The sequence below is a fragment of the Myxocyprinus asiaticus genome, chromosome 34 (genome assembly GCF_019703515.2).
Source record: "Myxocyprinus asiaticus isolate MX2 ecotype Aquarium Trade chromosome 34, UBuf_Myxa_2, whole genome shotgun sequence".
NCBI lineage: Eukaryota > Metazoa > Chordata > Actinopteri > Cypriniformes > Catostomidae > Myxocyprinus > Myxocyprinus asiaticus.
Genome location: NC_059377.1, coordinates 41,710,484 through 41,733,281, shown reverse-complemented (window position 1 = coordinate 41,733,281; position 22,798 = coordinate 41,710,484). Strand labels below are relative to the sequence as shown.

General features: G+C 41.9%; 1 protein-coding gene across 1 annotated transcript; it reads left to right on the top strand.

The window, feature by feature from the left end:
* Positions 1-958: 958 nt before the first annotated feature.
* On the top strand, positions 959-22,373 carry lrrc3b (leucine rich repeat containing 3B). The gene is made up of 2 exons (XM_051670993.1): positions 959-1,101; positions 18,226-22,373. The coding sequence occupies exon 2, from the start codon at positions 18,369-18,371 to the stop codon at positions 19,152-19,154; it is 786 nt and encodes a 261-aa protein (XP_051526953.1). The 5' UTR covers positions 959-1,101; positions 18,226-18,368; the 3' UTR covers positions 19,155-22,373.
* Positions 22,374-22,798: the final 425 nt, after the last annotated feature.

Here is a 22,798-nt window from a genome sequence, read left to right as displayed (position 1 = left end):
AATATGGAGGGGCAGAGAAATACTAAGAAATTATACATTAAATATGTTCTATGAGGTAATAATATTATTTATATATATATAAATATGATCCTAGCTTTACAGTATGTCCCTACCAACTTTCAAACTAAACCTACGCCCTTGCTTTTAACCCTTCAAAAATTGGCCTCCATTCACTTCCATTGTAAGTGCCTCACTGTAATCTGGATTTTTTCTTTTTTTTTTTTTTTTTAAGAAAAACTGGGATTAGTTTAAACTATTTTTTCATGTTGCCTACTACGGTAGTAGGATATATACTTTGAAGTAATATGTAAATATCAAAGTACATGAATACCCTTTTTTATATGAACGGACTATGATATATTACCATCTGAGTCACTTGAGCACCTCTCTAAACGTGTTTCACGGTGGAGTTCCCCATGCAAATTGACGTGGAGTCCCTTGCAATGAATCATTCATTTTGACCGATTAAAGGCGTTAAATGAGAGAAAGAGGGCTGGTGTCACACCGGTAGCACACTCACCGAGCGGATAAACGCGCGCTACCGCCTCAATTTGGTGTGTCCGAATAATTTGAGAGAATCGGTTCTTTCGAACGGTTTGTTTCAATGAACCGGTTCAAATAACAGACTCGTCGATTCTTTTGAGTCATCGGTCGAAAGTGTTCTTAGAACTCTCCGCGCGTCATTTTACGATTCATTTTTGTAATAAAAATGCCGATAGGCTATATGATTGATATTTATGACAACGACCCGAATATTATTGTTAATCATATTATTATTAAATACGCTCAATAATGGAAAGACATTCGCTCCCGCTTTTTACATTTAAACAATGTTATATCGCTTACATCCGAGAGATTGACGTCGCTTAGCCTTTGCGAATCGGTTCGACCGAATCATTCAAAGGAATCGGTTCAACGAGCGATCCGAACTCACTACCGCGCCTCCCAGCCAGTCACTCCAGTAGCTCTGGCCAAGACAGCAGCCAACAGTCTCTAAATATGTGTGTGAAATGAGGAGTCAGCATCACATCATATGTTTGGATGATTCTCTGAGGATGTCAGCTTCACGGATGCGGCGATTGATGAGTGTTTCTGTCGCAGGTAAGAAATCGCCTGTTGCACACACACACGCGCGCGCGCATTAAACAAACATGATCGAGACTGGCATGCATTCATCTGTGTCGTGTGTGCAACAAATGCATGCTGTTTGCTGACATGATTTTCGTATATGTGCATGCAAAATTAAATAGGATTGATTTTACATGCGTCAGCCTGTGTGGTTGAATTATCGCGCCCATTTAATACGAAATTCACCTTTTGAATATCAATTAACATATACGTATTGTTTTTATTTTTGCAATCTGTTGGGTGGCATATGGCACGAAAAACTTGGTGGTAGTTATTGATTCATCTCTGAGAATGAAATCATAATAATCATATTTAGTGAATGCAGGCTGCGGTTCACATTCACTAGGGTGTGGAAAGCATGAACTGCAAACTGTAAGAGCAATCTTTATTGTTTTACAAGTATAACAAAAGTTATTTCCAATACGTAGGTACAGTTGTGCTCAAAAGTTTGCATACCCTGGCAGAAATTGTGAAATTTTGCCATTGATTTTGAAAATATGACTGATCGTGCAAAAAAAAAACTGTCTTTTATTTAAGGATAGTGATCATATGAAGCCATTTATTATCACATAGTTGTTTGGCTCCTTTTTAAATCATAATGATAACAGAAATCACCCAAATGGCCCTGATCAAAAGTTGACATACCCTTGAATGTTTGGCCTTGTTACAGACACACAAGGTGACACACACAGGTTTAAATGGCAATTAAAGGTTAATTTCCCACACCTGTGGCTTTTTAAATTGCAATTAGTGTCTGTGTATAAATAGTCAATGAGTTTGTTAGCTCTCACGTGGATGCACTGAGCAGGCTAGATACTGAGCCATGGCGAGCAGAAAAGAACTGTCAAAAGACCTGCGTAACAAGGTAATGGAACTTTATAAAGATGGAAAAGGATATAAAAAGATATCCAAAGCCTTGAAAATGCCAGTCAGTACTGTTCAGTCACTTATTAAGAAGTGGAAAATTCGGGGATCTCTTGATACCAAGCCAAGGTCAGGTAGACCAAGAAAGATTTCAGCCACAACTGCCAGAAGAATTGTTCGAGATACAAAGAAAACCCCACAGGTAACCTCAGGAGAAATACAGGCTGCTCTGGAAAAAGACGGTGTGGTTGTTTCAAGGAGCACAATACGACGATACTTGAACAAAAATGAGCTGCAAGTTGCCAGAAAGAAGCCTTTACTGCGCCAATGCCACAAAAAATCCCGGTTACAATATGCCCGACAACACCTTGACACGCCTCACAGCTTCTGGCACACTGTAATTTGGAGTGACGAAACCAAAATAGAGTTTTATGGTCACAACCATAAGCGCTATGTTTGGAGAGGGGTCAACAAGGCCTATAGTAAAAAGAATACCATCCCCACTGTGAAGCATGGTGGTGGCTCACTGATGTTTTGGGGGTGTGTGAGCTCTAAAGGCACGGGGAATCTTGTGAAAATTGATGGCAAGATGAATGCAGCATGTTATCAGAAAATACTGGCAGACAATTTGCATTCTTCTGCACAAAAGCTGCACATGGGACGCTCTTGGACTTTCCAGCATGACAATGACCCTAAGCACAAGGCCAAGTTGACCTTGCAGTGGTTACAGCAGAAAAAGGTGAAGGTTCTGGAGTGGCCATCACAGTCTCCTGACCTTAATATCATCGAGCCACTCTGGGGAGATCTCAAATGTGCGGTTCATGCAAGACGACCAAAGACTTTGCATGACCTGGAGGCATTTTGCCAAGACGAATGGGCAGCTATACCACCTGCAAGAATTTGGGGCCTCATAGACAACTATTACAAAAGACTGCACGCTGTCATTGATGCTAAAGGGGGCAATACACAGTATTAAGAACTAAGGGTATGCAGACTTTTGAACAGGGGTCATTTCATTTTTTTCTTTGTTGCCATGTTTTGTTTTATGATTGTGTCATTCTGTTATAAACTACAGTTGAATATGAATCCCATAAGAAATAAAAGAAATATGTTTTGCCTGCTCACTCATGTTTTCTTTAGAAACGGTACATATATTACCAATTCTCCAAGGGTATGCAAACTTTTGAGCACAACTGTATCTTATTCAGAAGCACCTAGAACTGGCTTTGAGTACATTGGATGCTGGAAGAAGGTGATGATGCCTTTGATCACACGAGTCAGAATACATGTTAGATCCAACAGGAATATAATCAGGGGTAATACATTAATATGCACTGCATATGTGATTGGACTATTGACATATTAAGCCTTAAAAGTCAGATACAAATATGCTGTTTGTACTGTGTCATGTTATTCCTTTAAACACCATATTTGACCCTTTACTCTTTGTTGTGACAATATCTCCCCTTTAAGGCTTCATATAAGAAATAAAATGCTTTTTTTTTTTTTTTTTTTTTTTTTACATGCATACATTAAATGCACATTAATTTTCTGGTGTTGAATGACAAAAATATCTGTGCAATGTACCCTCTTGAAGTAGGATAGTTTAGCTATCTTTGTTGATGGAATATTCAGCCACAACACCCAAACGTTATTTCCACACAGATTCAAAGATTATTGAATGAATGAATCATTGCAAAGTGCATAAAAGCTATTATGATTTCTTCCCCCAGCTTCATAATCATCATATTATTAATTTTAATGTGTTTTGATGGTTATGGAAATGATGATAAAAGCTTCATGATCTGTTTGGCTTTCTTAGAGCTGTGAGATCCACCTGATAGTCTGGACCGATGTGTTTTAATATTAAAGACAGGATGTCAACATTGCATTTATAATGAGTATAATGTGTTTATCATCACTTGTTTATCAGTGTCAATAGAATCTGTTACTATAGGGTAAAATAAAACCCTGTTCTCACTTTATTTGTCTTGTTTTAACAGTTAAAATATCAAAACATCACTGAAACAAAATAAATGTACCCAAGAAGGGAGTTTGTGTAAGATATCAAGGCTTGTTTACAGAGAATGTATCATGACTATAAGTATATTTTGTCTTGTTTTATTGAATTTTATTACCTGTTTTAAACATAAACCTCACAAAGTGAAGAAGATATTTAATTAGATATTTCTGCTGGAAAACAGGAAAACATATCTACTGATTAAGAATACACTATACAATTATAGTAATTTTGCATATATAGACAAAAAATACCTTACAATATACAGGTAAAAACGACATTATATTTAACAATGCATGTCATTTTCAAGTAAAATGGAGAAAAAAAATCACAAATGTTTTTTTTTGTTGTTTTTTTTTTGCAGTAGATGTATGAATTGCCTTTACCTTTATTGTAAAATGTACATTAATTTTTATTCATATTTTAACAACAACAGCAACAAAAATACAGTTTACAGGGTTTGTTTGCAAAAATTACACTGATTTACTAGCCTGGATATATGGTTTAGAATACTATGTTTAAATTTATTTTTTGGATATATTTCCATATAAGGTTCAAGGAAACCAGGAAAAAATACAGTATATACTTATTAAGAATACACTGTAAAATATATTTGTAATTTTAACAGATAAAGAATGAACATGCTACAGTAAAAAAAACTGCATTTACCTTTATTTTACAATCACTTAAATGCCTGAAATGTTGTCATTGTATTTTTTTGTGGGAATGTTCTGGCTGGCAGTTTTAAAAATGTACATTTAACATTCATTTTTATTTATATTTTAACAACAACAGCAACAAAAATACAGTTTAGACTGGTTTGCAAAAATGACACTGATTTACTGCATATCTTGAGATGGTTTAGAATACTATGTTTTAATTTATTTTTGGGGATTTATTTCCATATAAGGTTCAAGGAAAACAGAAAAAAGATTAAGAATACACTGTAAACATTTTTGTAATTTTAAATAAAAAAGGACGTACTTGTAAAAAAAAAAAAGCTATATTATATTTAGCAATTCATGTCATTTTCAAGTAAAATGGTAAAAATATATTTCCCTATCTGTCACTCATTCGACGTTGTGTCGATGTAGTGACACTAGGGGTCACTCTTGGGAGCCCAAGACACCTCTGGTCTTTGATAAAAAGACCCCAATGGGACCATCTCCGCCGGGTATCCCCCCACGGACCTCCCATTCCCCAGCACGCTCATCTGCCCCGATCGGGCTTCCGGATGAGTCAGCCGGCTCGTCTCAGGGCGAGTTCGACCTTTTTTTCGAAGCCCTCGAAGTTGATGAGCTCTCGAGCGCAGCATCAAAGAGTGGGCTCGTCCAGTCAGACGCAGAAGCCTCAGCTGGGCTCCCCCCCTCGGGTGCGGTTGCCCAGTCACAGGCTGATGCGGAAATGACGGACATGCTTTCCCGGGCAGCCGCGAGCGTCGGGCTAGAGTGGAACCCTCTGTTCTCCCCTGAACCCTCGCGGCTCGATGACTGGTTCCTGGGCTCGCGGCGCCGCTCAAAGCAGCCACGCCCCACTCCAGTCCCTTTCTTCCCAGAAGTGCATGAGGAGCTGACAAGATCGTGGGAGGCACCTTTTACTGCCAGGTCCCGATCCTTCAGCTCCCCCGCCCTCACTACCCTTGATGGCGGGGCAGCCAGGGGCTATTCGGCAATTCCCCCGTTGGATAAGGCGCTCGCGGTGCACCTATGCCCGCAGAGTGCCGCCACCTGGCGCGGACGCCCAAAGATCCCGTCCAAGGCCTGTAGGTTCACGTCGTCCCTGACGGCCAAAGCCTACAGTGCCGCTGGACAAGCCGCCTCCGCCCTGCATGCCATGGTTATCCTGCAAGTCCACCAAGCCAAGGCGCTAAAGGAACTGCACGAGGGTAGTTCTGCCCCAGATTTGATGCAGGAGCTGCCCTCGGCGACCGACCTCGCTCTCAGGGCAACGAAGGTCACGGCACGGTCTCCCGGGCGGGCGATGTCCACCTTAGTGGTCCTGGAGTGCCACCTTTGGCTCAACCTGGTCGAGATGGGTGGGGCCGACAAGGCATGGTTCCTTGCTGCCCCCATTTCGAGGACTTTACCCAGCAGTTCTCAACAGTGAAGCAGCAGATGGAGGCTATCCGGCACATCCTGCCCCGGCGCAGCTCAAGATCCCACACCCCGCCTGCTCATCGCCAAGGGTGTCCCCCTGCGGTGACTGCACTGGCTCCACCACAGCCCGCCCCTTCAGCCCGGCCCCGACGTGGAGCCCACCGCAGGAAGCAGATGCCACCCGTCTCATGGCCGGCCACCAAGAACCCACAGAAGGCTTCAAAGCGCCCCTGAGATGGGCGACCCAGGAATGACGAAACCCACTGCCTTGGAGCTGGTAAGCAGACCACTCCATCCCCCGGTGGAGGGCTGGGAGGAGAATCTTTTGTTGCTTTTTCATTTAATTTTGCCACATGCCCAAGTTGCTGCGGTACCCAACAGTTCAGCAAAAGAGCGGTTTCCTCGTTCCCTGGGTCACGTACCTGGTGTGCATGGCCGTCATCACGACCACCGTCCACCTTTCCATCCTTGCAGGTTTGGCGCTCTAGTGGTGGTCTTCCCGCCCCTGCGTGCCCAGCTGTGGCACAAATCCGCCCCCTATGTGACAGTCTCCACGGGTCACGAGGACAGGCCTCTTCCTCCCCCATCCCAGGCTGTTCTGGGGGTGGTCACAAGAAGCCAGGTAAGTGCTTCGATCCCTGAACTCAGCACGGCCACAACATGGCGTGGCATCTCGAGCTTCGCCCCACTGCGAGGCCCCACCTGCTGGTACGTCCGACAAGATTGTCCCCTTGGTCCTCCTCGCTCGGAGCTTGGATGCGTGGCTTGCGCTTTCCAACCCGTTGCGATGGCTGATCCGGACCATCCGACTCGGCTACGCGATTCAGTTCGCCAGGCGGCCGCCCAGGTTCAGCGGCATCTACTTCAGCTCGGTTAAGGGCGAGAATGCTGCTACCTTGCGCGCAGAGATCGCTACCCTCCTACGGAAGGATGCAATAGAGCCTGTCCCTCCGGCCGAGATGAAGAAGGGGTTTTACAGCCCCTACTTCATTGTACCGAAAAAAGGCGGTGGGTTGCGGCCAATCTTGGACCTGCGAGTACTGAACTGGGCTTTACACAGACTCCCGTTCAAGATGCTGATGCAAAAATGCATTCTGGCGAGCGTCCGGCATCAAGATTGGTTCGTGGCGGTAGACCTGAAGAACGCGTACTTCCACATCTCAATTCTACCTCAACACTGAAACTCTTTCAGAGGCTCCTGGGGCATATGGCATCCTCAGCAGTGGCCACTCCGCTCGGGTTGATGCATATGAGACCGCTTCACCACTGGCTTCAGACTCGAGTCCCAAGATGGGCATGGCGCCACGGGACACATTGAGTGGCTATCACGCCGATCTGTCACCGCCTCCTGGACTTCGCAAATATGTGTTTCCCCCAGTGAGCCTACTTGCACAGACCCTATGCAAGGTCAGTGAGGACGAGGAGCAGGTCGTCCTGGTAGCACCCTACTGGCCCACCCAGACGTGGTTCTTGGACCTCACGCTCCTCACGACAGCTCCCCCCGGCTAATTCCCCTGAGGAAGGACATTCTTTCTCAGGGATGGGGCACCATCTGGCACCCACAACCAGACCTCTGGAATTTCCATGTATGGCCCTTGGACGGGACGCAGAAGACCTAAGCATGATCATTTAGGCTAGGGCTCCCTCTACGAGGCACCTGTATGCCTTTAAGTGGCATCTGTTCGCTAAGTGGTGTTCTTCCCGACACGAAGACCCCCAGAGATGTGCAGTCGGATCGGTGCTTTCCTTCCTGCAAGAGAGGTTGGAAGGGCGGCTGTCCCCTTCCACCTTGAAGGTGTATGTAGCCGCAAGCGTTCTTTGTCAGCGAAATGTACCTGGAGTTCGGTGTGGGCTACTCTCATGTTATCCTGAGACCCCGACCGGACTATGTGCCCAAGGTTCCCACGACCCCTTTTAGGGACCAGGAGGTGAACCTGCAAGCGCTGCTGCAGGAGGAGGCAGACCCAGCCCTGACGTTGCTGTGTCCAGTGTGCACTTTACGCATCTATTTGGATCGCATGCAGATTTTTAGAGTCTCTGAGCAGCTCTTTGTCTGCTTTGGTGGATAGCGGAAAGCAAGCACTGTCTCCAAGCAGAGGATCGCCCACTGGCACATTGACGCCATAACTATGGCATATCACGCCCAGGACGTGCCGCCCCTGGTAGGGCTACGGGCCCATTCTACCAGGGGTGTAGCGGCCTCCTGGGCCTTGACCAGGGGCACCTCTTTAACAGACATTTGCAGAGCAGCGGGCTGGGCAACACCCAACACCTTTGCGAGGTTCTACAATCTCCAGGTGGAACCGGTTTCGTCCCGTGAAGTGGCACGCTCAAGCAGGTAAGTCCGGGATAGCCAGCCGGGTGTATCGCTTGCGCATAGCGCCTTTCACCTCCCCTGAGCTGAAGACATACGGCATTAACTCCCAGTAGTGTTCACAAACTGTGTTTCCTGGTTGATTTCTTCCAAGCCCTGTGGCAGACGAATTTGCAGAGAGACTCAGTACACCTGCTAACTAAGCCCTGTACTGGGGTAGGTGCTCCGCATTTGGTGGTTCCCCGTATGTAACCCCATGCCACGTATTTCTTCCGCTAATTCGTTTCCCTGTTGGCAAACCACATCTTCCCAATCACCATGCTTGTAGTAACTCCTCCCCCGTAGGGCAGGACCTACCTTGGGACTCCCCCACATGGTATATTTCCGACAAAGCTCGGCAAGACCATGTGACGTATTTCCACTTAAATACCGCCCCCCCCCCCCCTCCCCAGCGCAGGGGGTGGTCTCCGCTGTGTCTTCCCCTTGGGAGGGACACCCCCCGACTAGACCTGGTGGGCCCAGTCAGTTAATCCCCCTTTTTTTTAGGGAGTGGGGAAAAAAGGGGATAAGAGGCCACGACTGTGCTAGCCCGTCTCTATCTTTTGGGTAGTCGACTTGTCCCCAAAGGGCCGTTCGACACTCACAACTGTGTTGGGGGAGGTTACGTGTCGGCCTGGTGCACTGGCTACGAGGCACACAGTGGTCTGCCCGTCACACACCGCCAGTTCACGTAACACAGTTCAGCCAGTTGTGGCATTTCGTATAGGGACCCCTAGTGTCACTACATCGACACAACGTCGAGTGAGTGACAGATAGGGAACGTCATGGTTACTTGTGTAACCTCCGTTCCCTGATGGAGGGAACGAGACGTTGTGTCCCTCCTGCCACAACGCTGAACTACCCACTGAAATGGCCGGGACCTTGTCTCGGCTCCTCAGCATAAAACCTGAATGAGTGGTTGCATACCAGCTCCTTTTATACCTGAATGTCCGGGGGAGTGGCATGCAAATACCACTCGCCAATTTTCACTGGCCTTTTATCAAAGACCAGAGGTGTCTCGGGCTCCCAAGAGTGACCCCTAGTGTCACTACTTCGACACAACGTCTCGTTCCCTCCATCAGGGAACGGAGGTTACGCAAGTAACCAGGATGTTTTTTACAGTAAAGTTATGAACTACTTGTACCTTAACTCTAAAATATACAATCACTTAAATATCTCATAATGCCCAAAATGTTGTCATTGTATTTTTATGGTAAAGTTCTGGCTGTCATTTCTGAACATTAATTTTCTTTTATTCATAACTTAACCAAAAAGTACAGTTTAGGATTTGTTCCAGAATTGTTTTGCAAAAATGACACTGATTTACTACATATCTTGAGATGGTTTAGAATACTCTGTGTTTTATTTTATTTTTATATATATATTTACATTTGAGGTTCAAGGAAAACAGGAAAAAGATAATGATTAACAATATACTGTCAAATTATTTGTATGGATATGCTACAGTAAACACCTGTAAAAACTATATTATATTTAGCAATATATGTCATTTTTAAGTAAAATGGAAAAAATATTTTTTTTTTAACAGTAAAAGTATACGGGGGCCTGGGTAGCTCAGCGAGTAAAGACGCTGACTACAGTAAAACAGTAAAAGTATTAACAACTTTTGCCTTATCTGTAAAAAAAAATACAATAACTTAAATGTGCAAAATATTCGAAATGTCATTGTATTTTCTATGGAAAGTTTTTAATATTATTTTTTTCCATTCATATTTTAACCAAAAAGTACAGTTTAGGATTTGTGCAGTATTGTTTTGCAAAAATGTCAGATTTATTTATTACATATCTTGAGATGGTTTAGAATACTAGGTTTTAATATATTTTTGGATTTATTTACATATGTCGTTCATCCAGAATTCATCTCACCTGAATTTCAGGAAGTAGTTTAGTGTTGACAGTATATGTGTGCCGTCACCTACTTATTTTTCATTTCCTGTGATGGCCTGCCAGTTGTAATAGTCTGCACCAGACAGCTGGCAGTCACAGAACCGTGAGATTTGTGTGAACTGTCGTCATACATCCCATTCCCATGTGGCATAAGGACTAACATTACATCAGCTTGGCAGTCTCGATATGGGCCTGGGATTCAGTCCACACTCGTCCTAAAGTGCCTTAGGCGCGCACACACACACACACACACACACACACACACACACACACACAAATGGCAGTTCAGAGCTACTTGGTTCTAGTAAACAGCCACATAGTGTCTTAGTACGGTTGTCTCAGGTTTGGACTCGTGGGATATTTATTTTTACATTACTCTATTGATTTATTTTGTATCTGTCTTGCAGTCCCCGAATTATTAGCAACCTTTTTCAAATGGGTCATTCATGCTATGCAGTACATTTTCATTGTCCCGTTATACTTGATAAAATATGAATATCAAAACTGGTCAAAGATGGAAATCATATTGGCTTTCTTAATGATAACTAAATGGACATAGGGGTGAATTTTAAATAATTTAACTTTAATCTGCTACTATTATTACTTCTGAAATAAAAAACTGGCAATCTGTTAAAAGAATATTCTGTGTTCAATACAAGTTAAGCTCAATCGACAGCATTTCTGACATTACCACCAAAAACTATTTCAACTTGTCCCTCCTTTTCTTTAAAAAAAAAAAGGCGGCGGCAAAAATCGAGGTTACAGATGACCCTTTTCCACCAACATGACTCGGGTGCAGGTTCCTGGGCCGGTGCGAATACTCAAACTGTTCCGCGCATTTCCACCGCAGAAAAGGCCGTTCCGGGGTGGAAAAAATGGTTCCGAACCGGCCCCAAAAGCTTGCTGGTCCCTACACAGGAACCGATTATGTCAGGGGACGGAGGGCGTGATTATTAGTTTCATCACCAGGAAAGGTTTTCCAAAACAACAACAGTAGCTACCGTCTGCAGCAAGGAGTACTTTATTACTCTATAACATCAATAAAAACCCCACAAAATGTCAGACATCAAAAGCTTTGGGGAAACACGGACAAAACAAGCACTCGTGAAATCATTTTCTACGGATATCTGAGATAAATGAAGAGATCGCAAAGGAGAAGAGAAGAGTCTACGAGGAGATACAGAAATAAATGATGCACGCCGGTGTTTGGTGTCCTCTGCAGCTGATCTCAGTAAGTTATTAGAGTCGCCAATTTTGTTTGCTTCCCTTACACTCTTCTCATCTTATTTTTGTGCATTGTTTTGTTCAGTAAAGGGATTTTTTACCAGCTAGTCACTTATTTAGGAAGATTGTGGCTATCTGTTAAGTAAACCGGAGGGATTCTCAATCAAGACGTAAACATAATATTATATGCTATGGCAAAAATCCAAATATAACCATCTGCTACACCCATTTTAATAATGATTCCACTGTTACAGTTTATAGTACTTAGCAAGTTTAGCCCCATTAAGAAGTTCATACACAATAATGCAATTAAAGTTTCTGTATGTAAGATTCAGAAACCCTTGTTATTAATGACACCTGTGGCCGTTAAGTGAACTGCAGCCAGCTACCTGTTGCTCGTGCTCGCGCACACACTCCATAGGGACGCGAGCGAGCATCGACCAAAACAATGACATAATGTACAAAGAGACTGAACGTGATTCACTGACATCATGCTGACAGATGAGGTAGCATAATTAAAATTACACAGTTATGATTGTTTTACTACAAACTTTGAGAATGTATATTATATTTGACTCTCCAGTGCAGGAACAGGGCTAATGCGAGACTGTAGTTTGAAGTAATCACTTTTCTTTGCATGATACATTGACTGCATTTATACGATAGCCTATGTCGGCGTTAGCTAGCTAGCCAGCTTTATCAATAGTTGTTAGCTAAATTTGGTGGATGATGACAGTAGCTGTTTATAAAATAGACTGTACTTTATAAATATGTTGACACAATTCAGTATTGATGTGATTTCATCACAACTGTCATTTTGATATATCGATGTGCTATTGTTTTATAATATTAGATTGTATATATTTTCTGTATAACCAAGTTACGTTACACTAATGAATGGGTCTTTTTGCATTATCTTGAACATTGTCTAGCATTCATTTCATGTGTTATTGTAGTTTAGCTAAAATTACCAGAATAATCCTTATGGCACTATATTTCACATGCTTTGCAGTTATTTAAGTTTACCTGTCCAATAAGAAGAACGCCAATTCAGGGTCGGTTTCGATCCCCAAAACCGAACGAAGTTCCCACCAGGAATCAAATGCCCTGCCGATGTTCACACTAGTTTTCACTCGACCACGATCACGCTCCCGCTTAGCCAGACGGGATTCAGTAGATAAATGTTTTTGTTTTTTGGCTTACTCTGAGTTTATGTAGGAGTCGGTGTTGTGCTGGTAACCGGACGTTTGCTGGATTCCATCTCTAAGATAACGTTACCTAGTGTTGCAGATTGTTGTCGCTGCTGAATAGTGGAAGAGAAGCACTGAGGCTCTCGGGAGCATGCATAAATGTCACATCCTTTGGATTTTCCCGGCAAAAGCGACCCGTTCCCTTCGCATGAAAATCAGTCTACAGGCTTTAATAGGCAACCTAGGAAGTGCTCATTTTTTAAGTTGCTTTACAAGCCGTTCACACATTGGCAAAAAAAAAAGGCGAATATTACATGAACAATGTTACATACTGCACCTTTAAGTTACAGCATCGTCTCTGGCAGTCTTGTTGAGCAATGTAATATAGTTGGGTTGCATTTATCTTTGTTTAAATATGTCCACAAAAACAGAAGTAAAAACTGTACACAAACACTGTGGCATGCCATGTTTGTTTACGTTCAAAGTAGTCACGTAAAACTAGCACATAGCCACGTAACCCGTGATGTCACCGTTCGTATTTCAAGTCAGTGGAAAAGCGAGGATCAATTTATTTTTGTGATATTCAACATTACTGTGAGAAAGCTGCGTTCCTGTTTACATGCACTGTATAAGCGGCGTACTGTCTACTCCCGTATACATGCAGTTTGGTCAGTAAGCAGCTTTCTCACCCCCCACTTCCGAGAACTGGATGTGACACAAAAACTATTCGTCACATCACATGGGATACAATGTCATCTTTCCATGATGCGACACCAGTGTAAATAACAAACATGGCTTCTGAGGAAGACATTGTTTTTTTGTTCTCCATTGTTTCTCTGTATTTTTAGATGTCAACTATGGCAATCAATTTGATATTGCAAATGATTATTGGCAACAGGATGTGGTACAATGCTTTACATCAAAAGATCTGAGCGTACACAGATTATTTATATAGGTCAATTTCCCTCGGAAGCAACCCGTGTGTGCTGGATGCGTGTTCGAAGCAAGGACTGGTGGGAGAGAGTCATTTTGAAGGATCTTACAGACCATGAATGGAGAGAGAATGACACGGAGCTCATTTGTAAAGTTATGTAATAAACGTAAGTATGTGAAGAGTGGGTACCTGGGTAGCTCAGCGAGTATTGGCGCTGACTACCACCCCTGGAATCGCGAGTTCGAATCCAGGGCGTGCTGAGTGACTCCAGCCAGGTCTCCTAAGCAACCAAATTGTCCCGGTTGCTAGGAAGGGTAGAGTCACATGGGGTAACCTCTTCGTGGCCACCATAATGTGGTTCTCGCTTTCAATGGGGCGCATGGTAAGTTGTGTGTGTCTCGCAGAGAGTAGCATGAGCCTCCACATGCTGTGAGTCTCCGCGGTGTCATGCACAACGAGTCACGTGATAAGATGCGTGGATTGACGGTCTCAGAAGCGGAGGCAACTGAGACTTGTCCTCCGCCACCCGGATTGAGGTGAGTAACCGCGCCACCACGAGGACCTACTAAGTAGTGGGAATTGGGCATTCCAAATTGGGAGAAAAGGGGATAAAAAATTAAATAAAAAGTACGTGAAGAGCCCCAACGAAATTACCATGCCCGCTCCTCTGCCTTTGGAAATGAGAGTCGCAATTGCCATTCAGTTCGGCGTACACAAGTCAACCGGTAAAAAATTTGTGTACATGTTTTGTAAAGGCATTGTGTCTATAGTATGTTTCCTTGCTTTGTGGTACAGTAGTTTTAGCCCTTTCCATCTGCACCGTATCTGTTGAACCGTCCTGTCGAAACCTTCCGCACTTTTGAAAATGTTGGAATTGCGATGCTTTCGACCATCTACATACTGCATAACGTTTTCCTTGATCAAATTCAGCATGAGAACTGTCTCCTCATCTCCCCAGAAATGCTGACTTCTTTCCGCCACGCTGTTTGTTGATCTGTTGTAGTTACGTCTGGTGATGTGATTTATTTATGCAGCCTGTGCCGGCTTGCGCATGCGCACTCTTCAAAAACCTGTGAGAACGCCGTGTATGCGCTTACATAATCTGCATTCTCTGGGAGAAACCTAGGTGTGTTAAACCGCTTTCTCTTAACCCCTTAAGCGGTGTAAGGAAACCGGCGTTCTCGTTTACATGGCGTTTCAGAACGCCGCTTTCTGGAAAACCCTGCAATAAACAATTCTCTTAAGTGCATGTAAACGCACTCATTGTCACACATGCTGTCAATTGATCTTAACTTGTATTGAACCCAAAATATTCCTTAAAGATATTCCAGGTGTTTCCTCACTTTAAACATGTTTCTAGGGGAATATTGTTTTAATTGATAATGAATTTATAGATTTTTTTATATGTCCTTAATATCATTTTACATCCTGTTAGTCTTAGCAACCAAAGCCAGGTTCTGAGTGACATCATCTTTCAAGAAGTGACATCATTTCCTAAACATCAATAAGTATTAGTAATGGATCCATCGAGTTCTGTGATGTTTTGTGTTATTAGTTAGTTTGTCTCTCTTCAAAACTTTCCATTCCAAAAAACAAAAGATTGCTAAAAGGTACCAGAATTAACTTGTTTGACTTTTTTGTCACCCTCATTCAAGATATCTGTCAATCTGATAAACCCTAGCAAACATGCTGTTCATGTTGTGCCATTGTGTAAATAATCAAGTGAATTTGAATACAGCATATTCCTGATACTCTGGTAAACCCTTTTATAAAAATACTTACAAAACAATATTCATTTTTTTAAAGGTTACTGAATTGAAAAGGTACTGCATTTCAGTAGTGACCCAGGTAATGAAAACAAAGGTCTGGATGTATTTCTGTAAATTAACCAGTTTTGGTTCAGCTTAATCAGTCTGGTGATATTTCCATAACGACTGTGTGTTAAATGGAGCTTTTATGTCTCACCTCTCTCTTCAGTTGTTTACATCAAGCTATTATTGGTGTTACCACGTATGTATGAGAGAGGCATGTGCTACGTGTTAATGTGTGTTAATTATAGCTCTTACCCCCCACAGCCTCACCGGCCCCCTGCCTGAAATATTCCAGGTCTGTGTTACAGTAGGTGACTTTAACTGTGTGTTTCTATATTCAGCATTGGGGAACTACTTTGAAACTGTGCTTTCTCGAGCTAAAAAGCTACTCATAATTTAAAGTAGTTGCTAATGTATCGGAGCAGTATTTATCTGGTACAAAAACAATTACGATCTTAATTAGGGTGACAGCAATCTATTAAACAAATAATGTTCCTCTAAAGAACTAATACAACTCGAGTCGAAAACATAGTGACAAACAGCAGCATTTAACTACATATTCCCCTACTAAAAATAAAAGACTCAAAAGAATCATTGAATCGTTGATTTGAACCAAACCAATGAATCTTAGATGAACCAATTCTCACTAAAATAAAAATGATGTTATTGACACCCTTATGTTGTGTGAGCTATCCTTTTAAAGGTGCTGTAATATTGTTTTTTAAGATATCACTTAAATAGGTCTCAATAAATCTCTGTGACAGCACTATGCTCTGTAAACAGTAATAAAGAATATGAGTACAACCTGTGATTTTCTGGCCAGTCAAAAAACTAGGCAGTGAAAAATGCTGTCTGCCTGTGAATTATTTTGCTTACATCAGGTTTGTCAAAATGCAAGCTATTGTTTGGTAAAAGTTGAAGTTGGTGATACTTTTAGTTACTCTCTTCCCTACACCGTTTTCATGCATACACTACAAGTGGGCACATTTTTTTGTTACAGTTTACCTAGCGACCCTTACAAAAAATCTAGACTAGCCGCAAATTTGCAGCTCGTTATTTTCACATGCAAAGGAGCTTTTGATTCACTAAAAATGTTTGCCAGGAGTTTGCAGCTCTTCACCGGTAGTGGTAACAATGGGCAATTTGCTGCAAGTTTGCCACAAAGTTCATTTGCACGTGAAAATTATCAGTGGCGAATTTGCCATGAACTCTCGATTTTTAATAAGGGGATATATAACATCACAATTTAAACTGTAATGAAAATTTTTTTTGGTGAATGCAACATTTTGTGTAACTCGATACATCTAAATAGTATTTAAAATGTCATAGTGTAACAATGAGTTAAATTAGTATTTAAAAACTTAATAAACAATAGTTCAAAAATGAACATTCTGTTACCATTTACTTACTCTCATATGATTTTCTTTGTGAACTGAAAAAAAAGAGATGTTAAGCAGAATAATAACCTCAGTTAGGGCTGCACGATTGACAAATAAATCATAATAATTGATTATTTTTCTTTATGTTGGAATTGTGATTAATTCCAAATAAATGCAATTTATATTACAGCTGTAATATGTCATTTCCATGACACTAGCGCCACCGAACATTTTCAAAACAGCTTTCCGAATACATCCCTCATCTACTGTTGTTCAAACAGTCAGATAGTCCCACAGATAGTCCTGCCCCAAACTCACACCATTGGTTTTGTAATGTTATTGGGTTGGGGTCTAAGCAGGTCACTCAAAACAAACACAGAAATGTTATACCGCCACAGAGACAATGTTTACATTTTTGAGAAAATTCATCTAAGAATGGCTTACATATAATTGTCTCTGCATATGAAGCGGGATAGGAGAAAGTATTTTAACAATGAAAAAGTTGCATACTTCAGCTTTAAATGCATATTTTGTCTTGGGCATATGCATGCCAAATTCTTTATGTAGGCTACATATTCAAAAGATGAAAGCTATTTTATACATCAGTAAATCAAGACTGTACATAAACGATCAAGTTCACATTGGGACTCTTCGCAGCATGAAAACAAAATTATAAAAATTTTGACAACAAAATAGACAGAAATCGGGTGACGGACATTTTGGTGATTGCTTAATTCTCCACTGCTGCAAAAAAAACATTTGTAAATAGAATTATTTGCATAACAGGAGTAGAGGTCGACCGATATTTTTGCCGATAACCGATAGTTTCAAAAAAGAATCTATCGGCACCGATTAATCGGTAAAAACGATATATCGGTCTACCTCTAAACAGGAGTAGACCTTAATTAAATGTTTTCATTAAAACATTCCACAATTAATTCATTGTGTCAGCTTTAAATGAAATCAAGATTATTTATTTGATTAAAAGTGCAGCTCTTACATCAGTCACCATACAATGAAAGTGAATAGAGACTGAGGATAACATTCTGCCTAACATCTCCTTTTGTGTTCCACAGAAGAGGGAAAGTCATACGAGTTTTTAATGTCATAGAACTATGATGACAGAATTGCAATTTTTGTGTGAACTACCCCTTTATGTTTTTGGCATGGCACCCAAATAAACATGGTCTGCATGTTCCCTGTCTTTCAGTTGCACATTTGCTTCTTCATTATCTGAGCTAATGATGAAAAGGAGGTGTTATTTCAGCCCATAAATTAGCGTTTTGACTTGCGATCACTCTGTGTTCTTACTCTACAGACTCAAACAGACGATGAGAGTTGACAGTTGCTTCTCTCCAGAGATCCATGGCTCTTGGTGATGATTCTTCCTGCTATGGGGCACTCATGAACAACCCAGGCGTCTGCTCGCTGCGGGCGGGAGTATGTTGACTGCCTGTCAGCATGACGCCGTTGGACCTGTGGCTGTCTCGCTCCATCCCCATGTGTCTGCTCCTACAGAGCTTGGTGCTCATGGTCCTGTGCTTTCCATCTGCAAGCACCTGCCCCAAGGGCTGCACCTGCCAGCGTTCCGAAAGCCCCCCTCACGGGCTCAACGTCACTTGTAGTCTATCACGCTTGAAGGAGATCCCACCTGATGTCCCGTCAGAAACTCAACTATTGCAACTGGACCGGAATCATATATCGCTGGTGCCCGATCGCATCTTCCATGGCTTAAGGATGCTCCGGAGGCTTAATCTATCACATAACGCCGTGGAGACGCTTGGAGAGGGGGCGTTTATCGGTTTGGAGGGATCTCTTGAAGTGTTGGACCTGTCCCACAACCGCATTACTAGCGTGCACAAGGATGCATTTGCGCGGTTGAAGGCACGTGTGATTGTGGACAATAACCCTTGGCACTGTGACTGCGCCCTTCAGCAGGCACTTGGCGGCATGTCGCACAATCATGAAGCCGCAACGCGTGTGCTGTGCCGTAGTTCAGAGCTTAGGGACCAGGAGGGCCAGCCGTTTCTTGCCGTGGATGCGGACTTGTGTAACCTTGCGAAGCGGACCACCGACTATGCCATGTTGGTGACCATGTTCGGCTGGTTTGCGATGGTTATTTCGTACGTTGTTTACTATGTACGGCAGAACCAGGAGGATGCAAGACGACACCTTGAGTACCTGAAATCACTTCCGAGCAAACCCAAGAAACCGGACGAACCAGAGGACATTAGCACGGTCGTGTGACACTGCAAAGCAAGAGGACTGTCAAACGACTCCATCGCAAATCCAGAGACTAATCCCAGGATGTTGATAAATTGACGCAAATGGTAAATGTCGTCTAACGTACTACACCTGTCTTCACTTTTTCCAATATGCTTTCCTGTTTCTGAGTGTGTATTTAGAACACTTTGTGATACACTTCCAACCCTGTGTCCGTTTGGGAAAGTATTTTACTTCTAGTTGGCATTGAAATAATCCTGTAACAGGGTAATGTAGGCAAGGAGGAGACGGGAACTGGCTGAACAGTCAAAGTAATATTTAATTTAAACAAAAAGACACAAAGATAAACACACACGGCAGCTGCATGTGGCTCTCTCTCTCCCGAACTGCCGCATTCTGCTGCACTTATCCCTCTCCTCGGCTGATTAGCCCGATTACCTCCTCGTCACAAATCCCTTAAAAATGGTCAGAACCCACCATTCGAGTGAGAAGCTTTCTTCAGGCATATCGAGTCATTTTCTACTGTAACTGATAAGTTGAAACTGTTAACTATCAAGCAAGACACATCATAAAAAGAGCGCCAATAGCGTTAATGACCAGTACAGGTATTTTGAGAAATTACATCTCAGGTGCAAATGTTGGTAGACTCCAATGATTTGTAAAAACCCTACAAATGTTTTGATGCTAAGTTTTGTAAGACAAACGATAATCACGGCATGTCAAAAATGCATATTAGCTACGCGTGCCAATCATTTTACGACCTTTAAAAAACGTAACTTACCCTTTATTAGCAAAATGACGTAAAATGCATTGTTTCTTCCAACATTCGGAAACTATTAATGTGATCCTGTGCATTTTTATATGATTTCCGAAATCTTTGTTAAATTGTGATTGTTGAAATGTAGAGCACAACAGTGCTGGTGTGGTGCGTGTTACGTGATTCTCGGAACAATAGTCGAGGAATGTAGTCAATACCTCTACCCGATTGCTGTGAGGCTCTTTGTCAATGTTGTAAGTCACCGTGCGTAAAAAGGCTCGTGAGCCCCGTGCTAGTCATTTATCGTGTAATCTATGAGATGGTTTCAATGACTAATGTGTTTTCGTGACAGAAATTAACCTTACGTAAAATTCCACCCCTGAAACCAAACTCGTTCAACCTTTGACGTCCGCAATACCTCTCGAATTAAGAGGTAAATTATGTAATTAAACTAGTTGAGGGGCGTTGGCTTCCCCTGCCACTCTGAGCAACCGTGGCAGGGCTGCCAGCACTCAGTGATATTATTGTGTGTGTAGAGTAATGTACCAGGCCAGCTATGAGCAGAAAATTACAGCTGTCACTCTGTCACTGCCCTCAATCTTATGGCTGGCAGCCAATCCAGCAAAGCGAAGCCCCAGGAGGACCAGAAGAGAGATGTTAGGAGAAAAGAGAGGAAATGAAAAACAGGATGTCGGTTTTGCTCATTCTGCATGGAAAGGAAATCAGGGCCCTTATAAAAAAGAAGTGTGGTGGTAGCATGGTATAGAAATAGTTTCAGATGGCAATACCATGGTACTGAATGATCATGCTTTTCGTATATAATGGTATTTACATGGAACTCCAATTTAACTTATCACCATGGTACAAAATACTGAATGACTATGATTTTCATATACAGTACCAAGGCATTGATAAGGTACCCCAAGGTGTTTAAAGTAATACCATGGTACATGTTCAAAAACATGGTATTACCATGGTAAATGCACCAAATGCCATGGTACCATTTCTAAAATACATGGTAATGGTATTGAATGATTCCGATTTTCATATAGGTATTCACAAGGTACTCCAAGCTGCTTTAATTCTACAAATTAATACCATGGTACATGTCCAATGGCTTGTTGTTTGCATAGGAAGGTACCTGAAATCCCTTTAAAGAATCGTGTTTGTTTGTTTTTGAATGTACTAATATAGACTTGTTTTGTCTAACTGTGTTTGTTCACACTTTATTGTGCTGCGGACGAAAGAGTCATTTTCAATGCTGTGTCTCCATCGAGAAGCACGCTGTAGCCAAGGACACGGGGAGAGATTTTCTAAGTGCCTGAAATACTCGTATATCAGTCTCTCATTCTTCCAGCTACCAATAATTTGCTTTGAAATGTTCCGATCAGTTTTGCATCAGTAAACTCAAGTTTACCGGCCCAGAAACGGCTTTATTGCACAAAGATAAAGGAAACTAATGAAGTTGGTAATGGAACAATCGTTGTTTTGGTGTTTAAAGTGACACTGATAAGTGAGGTTGTTATTGCTCTTTCACATGAGTCGCGTCAAGGCTTTAATGTACACCTCGACACAAGCGTCAAGCACAGCTTTGACCTCCACATCAGGTGTCACAGAAGGGCAGTTGTACTAGGTTTCTTGGTAAAAAGAAAATATGAAGTTTACTTATTTAACAGTGAAAATAGTAAAAGCAAATGAAAGTAACACATTTAGCCAAGAACAGAAAAAGAAAGTCCTATCCATTGTTTCGATATATCACAGAAAGACATAAAAATGTTTCGATACGTTTTCGGAAAACTTAAGATATGCAAAAGATCAGCCTTTTTTCCGTCTTGTTTTCTTTTTACGTCAAAACCATCCACATAAAGTTACATCATACTAATTGTTCGAAAGCTTGTAAAGCCATGGCAAAAGGGGTTGCAACATGGCACCAGAGGTAACTAACCAGGCACACCACAATTGAGCAACAGGCAAGATCTATTCCATGTAACTCATTGTTTTTACCCTAAAAAAAAAACTGCATCTAGCAACAGGACATTTTGTCGATTGCTTGGTTTCTATTTCTATTGCGTCGCTCTGGGTAGCCCCGTCCATATTGCTTCACTGTATTGATTGGATGCAATTATGTCAGTTTAAAATTAACTAGCTAGAAACTTAGATCTTATAACATTTCAGATTGGCGCTTCGCTCTATACAGTTCAGAGCATTGGGAAACATTGACGCAAATCATGTGAAAGGGCCTTTCTGGAAAGAAAATATAGAGCAGAGTTGTGGCATGTGTTTCTTCCCATGTTATATATGTTTGTTTGTTTTTTAAGGTAATTTCTTGATGTAAGTGTGTAATTGTTTTTTATGCTTGGAATACATGAAACTGTCAAAAAAGTTACTTATCATGAAGACGTAAAACTGGAGAGTAACCAGTGGTACATCACATTGTAAACGCATGATGTAGAGAAAACGAAATAAAAGATTCATTCACACTGTTCCTGATATGAATGACTCTAGTATATTTTTTGGCTCTGTTCCAAAACCTATTGTGGAATATAAAAATGTGGATTATAAATATCAATCGAGAATTCCCCTTGTCAGTAAAAGTATCACTAAAATCTAATTATGTTGACTTGACAAAGCCAGCATACTGTTATTCTACAAAGGTGGTTTAGTTTGTTTTTTTAAAATCCCTGAATAGAAACTAACATTTCTAACACTAACTGCTCCAAGAACTTTCAAGCTATAGTGCTGCATCCACCAAACTTGGTACAGTCCTTCTGGCTGTTCTGACTTGTTGTGCTTATGCCTTTTATTACAGATTGGATTTAAGGGTTTCGCACAGCATATAATCAGTAATCTGAATAATCTCATAAACTGCGTCCGAAATCACGTACGGTCCCAGTATGTACTGTATTTGATG

Excerpts from the sequence above, each read along its gene's own strand:
- lrrc3b (XM_051670993.1), top strand. The coding sequence starts at position 18,369 with ATGACGCCGTTGGACCTGTGGCTGTCTCGCTCCATCCCCATGTGTCTG.